Here is a 16,261-nt window from a genome sequence, read left to right on the forward strand (position 1 = left end):
TTTTTGCAGCACTCTCCTCAGTCCAAGAGGATGTTGACAGTCTTCGGGTGGTGCGGAGAGTGGAGACCTCACAAAGGCATCCTCCAGCTGTGTCAGAAGAAGACTTATCTGTTGCCTCTCTCCTTGACATTCCTTCATGGGCTGAAACAATGGGAAACATCCATTCAGAGAGCATTCATGGGGATCTTATGGAGGAACTAGAGATCAACCAGTGAGCTATTTGTTTAAATAGCTTCTTTAGTGATGATTACACCCAGTTTATTTGTCTTCTTGTAGCACACAACTAGTTGTTAACTATCTACTCTCAATGTCTCCTAGGGACAGCTTTACTAATCCATGGATGTTTCATGAGATCAAGACAGAATCCGCAAAGGAAGTAGCAGATGAAGAAGTAAGTTTGAGGCATTGTGCATTTGAGAGTTAACATCCCAAATTTCCTACAACTAAGAAACCCTCCATGGTAACTTTCTAGTTCGGAAAAAAAATAAAGGTGAATGGATAGCTGAAGAACGTTGTTGCAGGACCAACGAAAAACATTGTCTTAACGGATGACTGCAGACTGCTCTCTCCTGACCTACCCAAATAGATACAATAAAAGAATGGTTACATAAGATGTTTCTAAATTGTTCATTGCATGTGATGTTTTTATTTGTTCTATAATTGTTTATATAAGTCCCTTCATTATCATCACTTTTCCCTTGTCACATTTTTCCATACCTCATAATTTATCCCATAGGTTTCAACAGCATCTGAGGAGGAAAATCAGGCTCAGTTTGACCTTTCAGACCATAAAAATGCTTGTCTCCCTTCATCACAAGTCAGTTCGAAAAGTCAGTCCGAGGACCACCAACATTCAACAAAGACATCTCAAAATGTCTTTGATTTCAGCCAGGTATCTATTGCAAGATTTTCATCCAGTGAAAACTCAGTTTTGTCAACAGCTGAACCTGGACAAGCAGTACCTGACCTACTGCAACACACTTCACCAGTGACACTAGAGGAAGAAACACAGCTCCAAGAACCAATGTATCAAGATGAAAGTTCTGCTTGTGCTGATCAAGTGTCACCTGTATATGAAAAAAGCGATTTAGAAAGCAGTGAAAAATCATTAGATGCACAACTCTTTGAATCAAATGGATTTTCAGACACTATGCAGTCCCTTTCATGGCGCGAAAACAAACCATCTGAAGCTGATGAACTGACTCCTGAGAACAACCAAATAAGCCAAAACATTAGTCCTTCAATTTCCCCTGGTGCAGTTGTAAGGGAGGCTGATGAAGTTCTCTCACGCAGCGATGAAGTAAATCCAGTGGTTTCAAGTGTGACTCCTGACCTCATTAAGGGCTCTCCAGAATCAGATCAGGTATTTTTTACTCCTGATAAGTTTAGTGATATGAATCCAGTGCCATCAATGCAAAGCCACATAGCAGTAGAACAAAGTTTTGTTCAGTCCTGTTCTGAGGTTGACTCAGCATCACTGGAGTCACCTATCTATAATGACAACACAGTTTTAATTCAAGAACAATCGGATACCAACACCTATTCACAAGAACTTTCAGAGCCTGATGTTGATACTAGGAAAGAACAGCAAACTCTTGCTCATGAACAGGAGCTATATCTGCAAAAAACAGAAGCCTTAGGAGACCATTGTAATGACACTGAAGATAGAAATTGTCCTGGTAAAGCAGAACCACAATTGGATTCAACCACTGATCCTTTTATAGATGACTCTCAGGATTTTAGGAATGAACTGTTATCCCAATCTGAAACTGACCCAGACACATGGATCGAAAGAGGAACTGCACAGCTGAGGCAAACATCTCCTTTCCGCTCTGACCTCAGTCAACAACCAGAAGCCTGTATGCCTTGTCAACATTTTGACATCAGGGAAAAGTCTTTAGAACTTGAAACAGAAAGCAATAAGCAATCAGTTTCACATGAAATAATGACAGCCAGAGGATTAAAACGACCACAGTCTGAATCATTACTCTCTAGTGCAAGCCAGCAAATAGAAAAAAAGCATACTGAACGCTGTCTCTCTGAGTCGTCTGAACCCTTGGTACTCACTCTAAAGATTAATTTAGCACTTGAGAAAGCGGTTTCACAAGAGGAAATACTAGCTTTACCGCTGTCTCAGGATGGCAGTGACAAGGCTTTACCTCCCAAAGAGTTTAAACGTCAACTCTCAGACTCAGTTTCGTCTCGCGCAAAATCACAGGAAAAACATTCTGCCCGTTGTCTCTCTGGTTCTTCTGAAACGTTGATGCTTGATGAACTTAAGAAAACATTTCAACCAGAACAGCCATTATCTGATCATACAGTCAACTCAGAGGTGAGTGTTTCAAAACTCACTGCAGAATCCCAAGAAACATTCACAGGGGAACAGCAATCAGTGATTGAAGAAACATTAGTGGAGTCACCTAAATCTCAGATTGATCTGAGTGAACATGCACAGTTTTTCCAATCTGAGACTGGCCCAGACATGTGGATTCAAAGGGAAACTGCACAGATGAGTGAAACTTCTTCTTTGTGTAGCTCTGACCTCAGTCCACAAACACCAGAAACAGTCATAAACTGTCAACATTTCAGGGAGAAGTCTTCTGAACTTGAATCAACGAGTGCTATAAAGTCTGCTTCCAAGGGGGCAGTTGAAGCCAAAGGTTTAAGACGACCTCAGTCTGAATCGTTCATCTCTGGAGCAACCCAACAGTCAGAAGAAAAGCGTACAGACCGCTGTTTCTCTGAGTCCTCTCAACCCTTGGTACTCACACTGAACATAGATCCGGCACTTGAGAAAGTTGTTTCCCAGGAGGCCATACTTGCTTTGCCACTGTCCCAAGATGGCAACACCTTACCTTACCTAAAAGATTCCGAACGACTACTGTCAGACTCAGTTATGCATGGTTCAATATCCCAAAAAAAGGAGGGAAATAATTCTGGACCTTGTCTTACTGACTCTTCTGAGGACTTAGTTTTCAACATGAGTTCATCACCTGAGAAAATTAAGAAACCAGTTCAACCAAAACAACCAACATCTGATCAAACAGTCAACAACGAGGTGAGTGTTTTATCAGTTACTGCATCAACCCAAGACACATTTATTGGGGAACAACAATCTGCAGTTAAAGAAACATCACTGGACTCACCTAAATTCCAGACTGATCTGAGTGAAAATTATGAATTAAAAGCCAGTGAGATGCCAAAAGCTGACAAACCAAAGCTTGTTGGTGTAATAAGCACTGATCAACAACATGAAGACTCAGATCTTGAGAGTTTTTTTGATTGCAAACAGACCATCTCAGATTATTCTGAAGCAGAAGATGATGAACATTGGAAAGGCACAATGACACTTAATGATCAATTCTTGACATCAACCATTCATGAGCTACAACAAAACACGAATGTCAGAAGTCCTTCAAGCCTTGTAGCACCCGACGAGAGCCCTCGTTGGTCAGTCCAGTCATCAGATAGCGAAGATTTTGAGGACTCTCAGATCATCCATGAGCCCAGCGATGAGGGTGAAGTGAGAGACTTTTCAAGCAAGGCTAGTCTCAAAACTTCTGCAGAAACTCCTCAAGAGCTTCCTCCTAGAGGAGGGGCTGAGTATAATGATGATGATGATCTAAGGAGGGTAAGCGTCATCAGCATGTCATCCCCTTCTCCATATCCTTCTCTGATCTACCCTAATCCATTTTCCACTGAATGAGTTTGCTGAAGAGATGGTGTTTGGTTCCTTTGATTTAACAATTTCACTAAATAGGTTGATTTTAAAACCTGAAAAAAATATTGACTCACTGTACCAAAAGTTACTAAATAAATAAACATTATACTGTCATATTTAGGCCTTAACACCATCATAATCACTGTCAGCTTGTTCAGATAGTGCTGATGCATGTACTATATTTATGACATTAGAAGGTCATATACTTAATATGCAGGATTTTGCAGCAACATATAACCGTACGTAATTTCAAGAGTTCATACGTAGTTGTAGATTTATAATAAGCTTGTTTGGCATGCTGTCCCAGGAGAGAGCCATGAGCTAAAGGGATTCTCGAGCCCATGGCTCCCTCCCGTTCGCAGGGCGAGAGGGGAGACTGAGCTCAGGTAGATCTCAAAAGCTCCCCCGCTGGTGTGGCTAAAGGTGAACTGCTGTAAATGGGAAAAATACTGATGCTGGGAGCTAAGCTATGGTGCTCATTTGGCTTAGTTGGTTCACACATGGCGCATGTTTTTGGATGGTGGGAGGAAACCGGGGAACCGAAGAACATGCAAACTCCACACAGAAACACCAACTGGCCCGGCAAGAACCGGAGCCGATGGTGTTCTTGGTGTTTGGCAACAGTGCTAACCACTGGGCCGCCATGCTGCACAATCTATGTAAAGAGGGGGAGAAGGGGAGAAAAGGGCAGTTTCTTCCAGACAAAGATTGTTGTCGAATGAAGACTGTGCCCTGCAAGCACAGGATGTCAACATGACGTATTATTGACATCGTACCCCAACGTTGTGGGGACGTTGGATTTTGTTTGAAAATGAAAATCGGGTTGACATCAGAACCCAACGACAGGTCGACGTCAATGTCCACCTGTAAAAATAAAGTAAAAATCCACCTAAAATCAATCAAATATGAACGTCTAATCATGTTACACCTTGACATTGTATGGACGTTACCACTATGACATCTACCAGACATTGGATTTTGGTCACTTTCCAACACAACCTAAAATCGACCAAATATCAATGTAATTTGACGTCATTTTTGGACATCTAAATAACATTGTCCTTAGACGTTGGCTAGAGCTTGAATTTTGGTCATCTGACATCAAAACCTAAATCTAACCTAATAATAATGTCTTATGATGTTGTGTGCCTGCTGGGTAGTTATTTATAGTGGCTTAAGAATCCTCTGATTGGAGGATCATGTATTAGCAAATGCAGGACCGGCTGTGGTCAATCATAAGTATGTGATCCTCTCAAAAAGTTTTTTATAAATAATCTTCACATATATTACAATTACTATTTTTAAGTTCCCATAGACACGCAGAACTAGTATAACTGATTGCTGTTTTAAAGTAACTTGCCAGATAATTGTGTGAATTAACCAGATATTTGTTTTATTAAAAATAATGCATGTTGTGTCGATAACAATGTTTTGTTGCCTGATCTTTTGTTCTATGTTGTGTTTTTGATAAAAAGGAATTGGAATGTAATGTGTTCCTATTATTGATATTGATGATATATTACAAATTGTAGTAATGTTAATGTTTTTAAAGGCAGGGCAACATTACATTCATTTATAAAATGTTTTTATCTAAACATTGATTCTTTTCTATTTTTATGCACATTTCAATCATACAGTTCTTGCATGTTTTTTCATACATATTGTTAAATCTCCTGGTCAGGAGATTGAGGATGCATTAGGTGTGCTGTCGGATAGCTCTGATGAGGATGTGCTGACCACCAGAATAGTGCGAAGGAGAGTAATTATTCAGGTATATCTGTAGCTTGCTCCGTTGTGGAGGTTAAGTGTGAAAGCTGTTGTTTCTTGGTTACACTTGGTGTGCATCCATGGGCGGAAATATTGACAGAGTAACCTACTGAACGTTTTGTGTGATCATTTTTTAATATAATTGTACATTTTATTTGGAAACTCACACAATTTAACAATCCTGCATTTTCAGCTGTGACTTAACCTGCCTGCTTCTCAATTATTAGTAAAAGTTGTCCATTTTAAACTTGGAGCCTTACTCCCCGACACTATATTTCTGAAGTTGATGTCCCTTGAAAATTACAAAATGCACAACTTTTACATGAATTGTTATTCTTATAAGACTGGACGAATTTTTTCAAAATTATTTGAATTATTTATTTTTTGCTAACCCTAACCTTTACCCAAGCCAGGGCAGCTGTTTCCTCTTGTGGAGAACACTGCTTTAAGGGGCATGACATGTACTGATTGTTTGTCTGGTTTCTTGCACAGGGTGATGATGTTCCAGATATTTCTCCACAGTCAGTAACAGAAGAGCAATACACAGATGCTCAAGGCAACTTGGTTGTAAAGAAGGTAAACATCTAAGATATGCAAAACACGTGTTTACATTTTAACCTTCCACCATACATCAAATGTGTCCATCCTTTAACCCTTACATTCATCTGACCTGTCATCCAGCCATCGTTTCAAGAGTTCAAACTTAGATATTGCTTGATAATGATAGCAGGTTTGGTATGCTTTCTCAGAGACAATTGAGCCCAGGGCTCCCGCCTGGTCAATGAGCATGTAAAAGGGTATGAGATCAGGTAGCTCTGAAGAGATCCCCCTGGTAAAGGAGGAAAGGGGGAGATGGGGTGGATAGGGGGTTCTTCAAAAAAACGGTTGAGGGAGTAATGTTAGTCAGGCTATTTATAGTGAGTTTGGAATGATCCGGTTGGCTTACTAAGGATTACAGATGAGAGACCAGCCGCTATTAATCATATCATGTGCTTCCCTCAAAATTAGTTTGTGAAACTTCACTTAGTTCATTAATCTATCTTCCATTCATTACATCCACTTACCTTTTAATCATATATTCAACCATCTTTCAATCAATCTATCCTTCAGTCTAACCATACATCCATCCATCCTTTAGTCAACCAATTTACCTATTCTTTAATCCATCAACCCTTACATCTAGCCTATCCATTCATCTACTGGTTAATTTCTCCATTGGTTGTGCAGAAGGTAAAGATTCAAGATATGCAGAACACATACAGTCCCGAGGGGTTGTAATAATTTCAGGGTTTACTGGGTATTTTTATATATAGTCAAGTCCAAAGTTATTCTTACCCTAGAGAAAGAATAGCTTCGGGCTTGACTGTGTATTTACATATTTTACACCCTCCACCATCAATCAAATATGTCAATCCTTTAACATTTACATTCATCTGTTTTATCATCGATCCATCATTCAGTCCATCCATCTATCCATTACCCCTCCTTTAGTTTTTCCATTTATCCACCTTTAATCTGTTTACTCATCCATCCATCCCTAAATCCACCCATTTACCTAACTTTAACTTATCCTTCCTTTCATCCATCCATTCACTCTTTAGAGTAGTTCATCCACTCATCCAACCATTAATCTGTCAGCACATCCATCCATATAACCTTCAATCTAATGTCTACACATCTATCTCTCCATACATCTACCTGTAAATCATTTTATCTCTCCAGCTATTCTTACATTTATTTACCCTTTAATCCATCCGTCTACATACCATTTTATCGAATCATCATTTCATCTATTCTTTAAACTGCCCATCTATGTATTCAATTTAATCCATACATTTTTCCATCAGCTTATCCATTTACCTACATACAATATCAATTTATCAAAAAAAGCATGTCCAATCACATGTGTTAACCTTACTTTTTTTTTTACCTGCTCAGGTGACCAGGAAGGTGATTAGACGATGTGTGTCCTCTGATGGGGTGGAGACAGAGCAGTTGAGGGTGGAGGGCTCTGCTCAGCAGCCTGTCCATGTGGCTCCAGGGGACAGTTACTCCAAAGTAATGAAGAGGACAGTACTGAAGAGCGAAGGACATGAAACAGAGGTGTGTAATTTTGCAGTGGCCTAAAACAATTATTTATTCATTCATTATTTTCCTTTGGCTTAGTCTACATTTTAAATGTCAACACAGTGTAAAGAACCAGCAACTATTCCAGCATATGTTTTACACAGCGGATGCCCTTCCAGCCGTAGCCCAGTACTAGAAAACAACCTTACACACTCACTCACACACTCATACACTATGACCAATTTAGTTAATAGAATTCACCCATGGCACATATCTTTGGACTGTGGGGGAAAGCAGAGCAAACACACCGAAAAAAAACACACAAACACAGAAAGAACATGCCAACTGGCCCAGCTGGGACTCGAAACGGCAACCTTCTTGCTGTGTGAGGTGGCAGTGCTAATCACTGAGCCACCATGCCACCCTAACACAACGATATGTACAGTAATCAAAATAAGCCAATTTGTTTCAATGTCATGTACTTACTTAAGCAATGAAAATGTTGGCATTTCAACAGTTTTGATCAATTAAAGATGTGTATCTTGTTTAACTTCAGGTGACTTTCCATGAGAAAGACAGCATTTCGGCTTCAAGGGGGGAGTCTGCCGCTGGTCAAGAAGTCAGACAGATGGTCCAGACAACAGTGGTACATGGAGAACAGTTGGAAAAGCATGAGGGGAATCCATTCCTTGCCAGAGACTTGCCCTCTGCTCGGGATGACTTCACCCAGGTGAGCTGCCAAACACAGCAGCTGTTACTTACGGCTTTACTACAAAGTTGTTGGAAGATTTGTAGTTATTTAGGGAGAATCCGGCTGCAATTATGTTTTTTTAAATAAACCAAAAAGTTGGCTTATGTTATGTTATGTAATCAGCAAACTGTGATAGGGATAACATTTTTTAGATGTTATGATGTTCCATATGTGAGATTTGATCAAACTATTAAAAATAAAATATTACAGCATTCTGTCTTAGAAATAGACAGTGATTTTCCTTTTTTTTTGTTTTAATATTAGATACTATTACAAAGTAGGAATATGAATTACTATAAATTAAGTATAATATTAATATATCATTTATATGATTTAAGTAGTACTATGAATTAATTTTACAGTAGTAATATGGTATCATGGGAGTTTAAGGTACACTGCATCCGGAAAGTATTTATAGCGCTTCACTTTTTCCACATTTTTTGTTACAGCCTTATTCTAAAATGGATTAAATTCATTTATTTCCTCTAAATTCTACACATAATACCCTATAAAGACAATAACCCCTTTCACACATACAGACCTTTCCGGAAAATTACCGGCAATTTTCCGGAAAGGTTGTATGTGTGAACAGGCCCTTTTTGAAAATACCGGTAAATTCATTCTGGCTATTTTCCGGAAAGAGAAGTTGTAACATTACCGGCAATTTGCCGGAATGCTGCGCTGTGTGAATGCAGAAGGAAGATAGCCGGAAAGAGCGCGTCCACGTCTAGAACGTGCTGACGTGAGACGTCTGCTTTAGCCAATTAGAACAGTCAGACGCATTCACGTGCGCGCGGTTTATGAGAATAAAAGCCTTTGAATATTTTTCCAGGCACGTTTAGCTGCTAGATGTTAGTCAGATAACGTTTCTATGTTCCTTCTTAATGCTAACTGTGTAAATAATTATCGATAAAATGTTTATGATAATCCGTTGTTTGTTTACCTTCAAGCTTTGCGTGTGCCCGTGAGCGCCAGCACACACACATATCATGAACATCTCGACATGCGAAAAAAACCTGAAGAAAAAAAAAAAAATCACATGAACATCAGTATTCACTACCTTTGCCGTGAAGCTCTAAATTGAGCTCAGGTACATTCTGTTTCCACTGATCATTCTTAAGATGTTTTAGTAGCTTAAATGGAGTGGTAAATTCAGTTGATTGGACATGATATGAAAAGGCATACACCTGTCAATATACGGTTCCAGGGTTGATAGTGCATGTCAAAGCACAAACCAAGCATGAAGACAAAGGAATTGTCTGTAGACCTCTGAGGCGGGATTGTCTCAAGGGCACAAGAAACAGAAAAATGTCTGCTGCTCTGAAAGCTCCAATAAGCACAGTGGCCTCCATCATCCGTAAGTGAAAGATGTTTGGAACCACCAGGACTCTTCCTAGAGCTGGCCGGCCATCTAAGCTGGGTGATCAGGGGAGAAAGGCCTTAGTCAGGGAGGTGATCAATAACCTGATGGTCACTCTGTCTGAGCTCCAGTGTTCTTCTGTAGAGAGAGGAGAACCTTACAGAAGGACAACCATCCGTGCAGCAATCCACCAATCAGGCCTGTATGGTAGAGTGGCCTGCCTGGAATTTGCCAATAAGCATCTGAAGGACTCTTAGACCACAAGAAACAAAATTCTCTTGTCTGATGGGACTAAAATTGAACTCTTTGGAGTGAATCCCAGGCGTTACGTTTGGAGGAAACCAGCCACCGCTCATCACCAGGCAATACCCTACAGTGAAATATGGTTGTGGCAGCATCCTGCTGTAGGGATGTTTTTCAGCAGCAGGAACTGGAAGACTAGTCAGCATAGAGGAAAAGATGAATGCAGCAATGTACAGAGACATCCTGAATGAAAACCTGCTTCAGAGTGCTCTTGACCTCAGACTGGGGCGACGGTTCATCTTTCAATAGGACAATGACCAAAAGCACACAGCCAACATATGAATTGAGTGGCTTCACAACAACTCAGTGAATGTCCTTGAGTGGCCCAGCCAGAGCCCAGACCTAAATCCTATTGAACATCTCTGGAAAGAACTGAAAATGGTTGTACACTGTCACTTCCCATCTAACCCGATAGAGCTTAAGAGGTACTGCAAAGAGGATTTCCCAAAGACAGGTGTGCCAAGATTGAGGCATTAAATTTAAAAAAAGACTTGAGGCTGTAACTGGTGCCAAAGGTGCATCAACAAAGTATTGAGCAAAGGCTGTGAATACTTATGTACATGTTATTTTTCAGGTTTTTATTTTTAATAAATTTGCAACAATTAAAAAAATTCAAAACTTTCACATTGTCATCACAGGGTATTGTGTTTAATTAATTTTGGAATCAGGCTGTAACATAAAAAATGTGGTAAAAATGAAGCGCTATATATACTTTCCAGATGCACTTATTCTGCTGTACAGTCCATCACACCCATAGTTTCTCCATGAAGTTTGCCTTTTTATTTCCAGGGTTCCTTTATTGTTAATGTGGTATATGCCTCATTCCCTTAGGCTCTAAACTACTTTGGAGGTTTTAGGAAGGTGCAGATCCCTCGAGTTGTAGAGCAGGAAATACTGCAGCCTGATGGATCTGTGATCAGGAGGTTTGAGAGACAGGCATGGTGTTTATGTGCATATTAGTGTGAAAATGTGTGTGAGGGGGGAAGAATGAGAAGGGTGGAAAATGTATTTAATCTACATTTAGTTTACTTGAAAGTATCTTATGCACATCCAGGCTGCAAGTAGTTAAAATATTGATATTCAGAAATGTTATTGCATATTATATATAATAGTGGGTGATTCAAAAAGAATACCACAACTTTAAAAATATGTATCAGAATTAGAAAGAGCTTTATTGTCAGGTATGTTCACACATACAAGGAATTTGTTTTCATGACAGAGCTTCTACAACAGAATTACAGAGACAGGACAAAAACAGGGAATATATTTTTAAACTGAAGTAGCAAATGTTAATATACAAATTGACAAGTGTATGTAGGGGTATTTCACTACACAGCGTTGTATGTGCAGCTATTATGTGCTAATTGACATGTAAAGTATGTTGTTACACATCAAGTATGTTGTCCATCATGTTATTTAATCAAAGAAACATGATGGAACCTTGGGTAATTAATCAATGTGAAGAGTACTTAACATAGTGAAGAGTTTTTCTCAAGTTCATAGAGTAGATGTTTAATATGACCCCTGCCAGACACTCAAGTGACACCAACCTGAAAGTTGTGGTACTCTTTTTGAATCACCCTGTATACAGTATGTTAATGTTAACCCTGTGAATGCCAATACACCAATGTTAAGACTTCAATAAAAATTCTAATAAGCTAAATTGGTACAAAAGAGACACTTCTAATTATTACAGCAATATTATAATTACATGTAAACTGATGCATTTTTCATTCAGAAAAAACAGCATTCATTTTAGTAACAATTGGCTAATTAAATGCACTTTTCAATAATAATGCAGGTGATGTGATGATTTTGCAGTGGTCGTCTTATTAGTGTAGAGTTGTTATACTTGACATTAATGTGTGCATATTTATTAACAAAGCATGTCTTTATGCTGTATTTCCCTCTAACAACATTCTCTCTCTGTCCATCATTATTGAGGCATATCAGTAGCAAATTTAATTTTGAAATGTAATATGAAAACGGCAATGAAATTTGTAAAATGACAACATATTTCTTTTTTTATATGTGCATTCTCTATGACAAATGTGCAAAGTTTGGTGGAAAAAAAGAAAGTCAAACTATATCATTTAGGTTTGCCATTTGCAACCATTGTTTTAATATATAAATTACATACAAATGTTATTTTTGCTAAATTACACAGAAAATGGAATACCCTCATTTATTTGATGTGTGTGACATAAAAGCAGAAATGGTACACTGCAAAAAATTAAGTTCTTACTTAGATTTTTTGTCTTGTTTCTAGTCCAAATAGCTACATTTTTTAAGCGTTTTTCCTTAAAACAAGCAAAATAATCTGCCAGTGGAATAAGCAAAATAATCTTGTTTTTCAATATGTTTTGCTTGCCTAGAAAATGCTTTTTGATTTAATAATTTTTAGATATTTGAACTAGAAAGAAGACAAAAAAAATCAAAGTAAGAAAAGCATTTTTTGCAGCGTAGCAAAATTATAATTTCAATATTATTTGAAATATTAGGATTAATCAATACACGGTGGGCTGTTTGCAGCAAGTTTCAGCGTTTAAATCAAAATACATTCTAAGCCAAAGATATAGCACAATTTCCATTTTCATTTTCAATGAATACATTATAACATATGTTGAGTGGAAGTTTCCACTGAGTGGTACAATACAGTACGGTTCGATTCGGTATGCTTTTATGGCCGTTTCCTTAGTCAAAAGGCACCAAAAAGCAAACCGTATAGTAGAGGTGCACAATTAATAGAAAAAAATTGCAATCTCGATTTGACCCCCTAGACCAGGGCTTCCCAAACTCGGTCCTGGAGGGCCGGTGTCCTGCATATTTTTGTTCCAACCCCAATTAAACACACCTAAACTAGCTAATCAAGCTGTTTCTAGGTATACTAGAAAGCTCCAGGCAGGTGTGTTAAAGGAAGTTGGAGCTTAACTATGCAGGACACCGGCCCTCCAGGACCGAGTTTGGACACCCCTGCCCTAGACAATCTTAATCCAGCATTTCTACGATTCTGCCAATCATATTTTCAAGTTCAGGAGAGAAGCAAAGTTCGCACGAGTCTTTTCATTGTCTCACATACATTACTCAGCGTCATGGACTCCTCCAAATGATGTTAAAAGAGTTGCATACTGTATTTACAAGGTATAATTCACCTAAAAATGTCATTTTTGTCTTCATATTATGCTGTATTCGCGGCCGTGAAATCACACGTGATGTGAGCTGCTGACTGTGCGTGCGCGCATCTATTTTAATGAACAGAACCTGCATATACTGTGTGTAACAGGTAATAAAGTTGTAAATAATATTCAATTTGTGGCACAGAGTGATCGTTTGAAATCCGCGCATGAAGTATGAACAGCACTGAGCAGTGAAAATGAAACCGAAAGCGTGCACATCATTTACATAATCATCGCATTTTAGAGTTATGATTGCGACAAGGATTTAATGTTTTTTCTTTCATAGCGAACACACAGTTGTGCATGAAAATAAATGTTTACAGTGTCAGTATAACAACTCTAGCCTATATAATGTTGATTTTACCAGTGAATTAAATGGTCTAATAATGTTCTCAATGACAGATTGCAAGCATAGGCCTATATCTCAAACATAATTCAACATCAGAATTATTATAAGTAGAATAGAATTATTTATAGAAACCAGTAGACCTACACATAATATTAATATTGTTGTTTTACCATATGTTTGAGAAAAAAACAATAATTTCATATTAAGCTTTATTTTACATCTACAGAATCGTGAGAAAATCATGATTTTATTTTAATTGATTCTTATTTTAGCCAGAATCGTGCAGCTCTACTGTATAGTACCACTTTTTGGTTACCCTTTGCAAAGAGTACCTACCATGACAAATTGCCATTGGTACCCTTTTGGCAGTGGAAATGCAAGCTTGCTAAAGGTGACCCATACCGACCTGTACTGTACCGTACTGTAACACTCTCTGGAAAGGAGCCATTTGAAAATTAGCTGGTTAACTAAACAATCATTTAACCTGTTTTTTTATTTAAATATACTATGCCATGTTACATATTGCACCACCATTCTGCATATTACATTTCATAACTAATTTTGCAACTGATATGCTTTCATATATCCTTCTCTGGTATTACAAGAGACCGATTTTTCTTTCACAGGACGAGGATGCAGAAATCTAGAACCCACAGGAGATCAGCAGTGAGGGATGCTGGGGGACAGAAGCGGGTGTGTGTGGAGCAGATAGACGATCGGTCTGAGCCCCATGACAACCTACAGCATCACCTCCATCACCTCATTCACCGTTACTGTGCCCAAAACGACTGAGAGGAGGAGAGGGAGGAAGTGTGAGTTTATTAAAGGGTGCGATGGTTTCCCACTTCATTTTCCTCTCCCGACCTCCATCGCTCCTCTCTTTGAGCCTGTCCTAACCACTCCTATGCACCACGCTCATGCAATCCCAGAGTGCACTTCACTCCTGCCACTTCCAGTCTTCCTGTCCAGTCAAACTGGACTTTTGCCCCGGTTTAAGACTATTTTATCGATCCTAACTCTCCCACAAGTGTTGTTTCCGTCTTTCATAGTGACCAAAGGGTATTCTTGCCTTTCCTTTGCTTTTTAAATCCCTCGGTTATTTAAATGATGAACACCGAAAATAAATCACAATAACCAAAATGTTTTTATTAAAAAAATACAAAAAAAATACTTTGAACATTTAAGCTTGAACTAACAGAACCTGTACTGCACTGCCTATCACGACTATTGAATATCATTGCATTATATCGCCACATCATGCCACGCTCTTTTGATCTCAACGGTTGAGATGTCTGAAAACTTCTTGCCTTCTTTATCAGCTGTTGGGGTATCGTGTGTCTGTGTGTTCTGTCCATGGAGAGTATATAATATGCATTTTTAAAACGACAGTAGATCACATTAGTCACCTCTAAAAGGATATTAGCAGGCATGCTTAGCTAGCCGCAGTCACTTGCTGTATTGGAAAAAAAAATACTTTCTATGGTTAGACGACTGTCATTTATCTGTCTTTTTTTGTCTCACTCTTCTTGTGTCTGTGATCTGTAGCGATTCTAGTCTTCATCGACATCATCTCTAGAGTTTAAACATTTCAGTGCAGCTTTGTTTGTAATAAAACACACGCCTCGGTTTTCAAGTTACTTTTGCCGTAATTTTGGCGAGTATTTCAAGAGGGACTCAGGAAGCAAAGGTGGAATCAAAATCAAATGATGAGTTAAACATATAATTCTATTTTAAACGTGTTTGAGTGAGTGTGAAAACAGAAATGTGATCTTAAAATAAGTATATTATTTTTGTTTTGTACATATTGCTATCAGTATGCTGCAAGGAATCTTGCTCTGAGGTATTTGAATGATTTGAATATGTTATTGATTTGGGAAGTGAGCATTAAGGATGTGTGTGCGCATTTTTTTTTAACAGAATCCTTTATTTTGATGTATTTTATTTATATACTTTATCTGTGTTAACAAGTGCAGCCGGGTCAAATTGATTAATATTATTTAGGATTCACCAAATCACAGTTGGCTTCTGTTTAGACGGCTATGAAAGAGTGTGCCATGTGATGTTCAAATTACTTTAGTGTTTTAGCTGTGTTAGCAGAGGTTGTGGATTTTTTATTTTTTATTTTTTTGGTGCTGATCTGAGGCCAGCTCTGCTGTTTACCCTCTCGCTCTTATAATAATTTTGCTTTGGGAAACTGGTCCTGGAACAGCATTAAAAGTCATCCTCTAACCAGAGCAATGTCATTAAGTTGAACACTTCTACTACTTTCACTGTGACTGGCCCACGTTTGATTTACTGAATCCGCATTCTATGTCTGTGGAGATAAGAATATGCATATAAATATATATAGTATATAAATATCTATCCATAAAGGCATGTATTAGTTTACTATATGACTTTTAAAAAAGACATTTAAACACTATACCATTGGCTGCAGTGTGTGTAATGGCTGAACGAGAATAAAAGTGTATAAGTGTCATAAACTTTGTGTCATGGTTATTATTATTATTTTTTTTTTCGGTTACACTTTATTTTCATGGTCCTATTCGGACATTCTGTTAACGATGTAAGTAGCCTAACATGTAAGCAATATACTGTAGCTCATCTACTTAGTAAAGTTTGTAATGGAAGCATGAAGAATAAGTGGAGCAAACCAGGCGAGTACAAACTATTCAAATTATATTTAAGTGAAGGGACAGTCAAAATTAAAAGAGTCTAGGCAGAAAAATGTACTTGTAGTTTAAAATGTATTTTCCCAGACAAAAAA

The 16,261-nt window shown here is 38.3% G+C and overlaps 1 protein-coding gene across 50 annotated transcripts in view; it reads left to right on the top strand.

Annotated features, from left to right (window-relative positions):
• The window catches only part of ank2a (ankyrin 2a, neuronal), a 134,253-nt gene extending 118,276 nt beyond the window's left edge, over positions 1–15,977 (top strand). For 24 of the 50 annotated variants that reach the window (XM_068221008.2, XM_073949406.1, XM_073949417.1 and 21 more), the window contains 9 exons: positions 10–211; positions 319–391; positions 737–3,631; positions 5,403–5,492; positions 5,981–6,064; positions 7,427–7,591; positions 8,112–8,285; positions 10,801–10,892; positions 14,121–15,977. In XM_068221008.2, the coding sequence (XP_068077109.2) occupies positions 10–211; positions 319–391; positions 737–3,631; positions 5,403–5,492; positions 5,981–6,064; positions 7,427–7,591; positions 8,112–8,285; positions 10,801–10,892; positions 14,121–14,286 (3,941 nt within the window). In that variant the 3' untranslated portion in view covers positions 14,287–15,977. The remainder of the gene's footprint in view (positions 1–9; positions 212–318; positions 392–736; positions 3,632–5,402; positions 5,493–5,980; positions 6,065–7,426; positions 7,592–8,111; positions 8,286–10,800; positions 10,893–14,120) is intronic. The other 26 variants (XM_073949435.1, XM_073949438.1, XM_073949440.1 and 23 more) reach the window with 5 other exon arrangements.
• Positions 15,978–16,261: the final 284 nt, after the last annotated feature.

Source organism: Danio rerio, chromosome 1 (assembly GCF_049306965.1).
Source record: "Danio rerio strain Tuebingen ecotype United States chromosome 1, GRCz12tu, whole genome shotgun sequence".
NCBI lineage: Eukaryota > Metazoa > Chordata > Actinopteri > Cypriniformes > Danionidae > Danio > Danio rerio.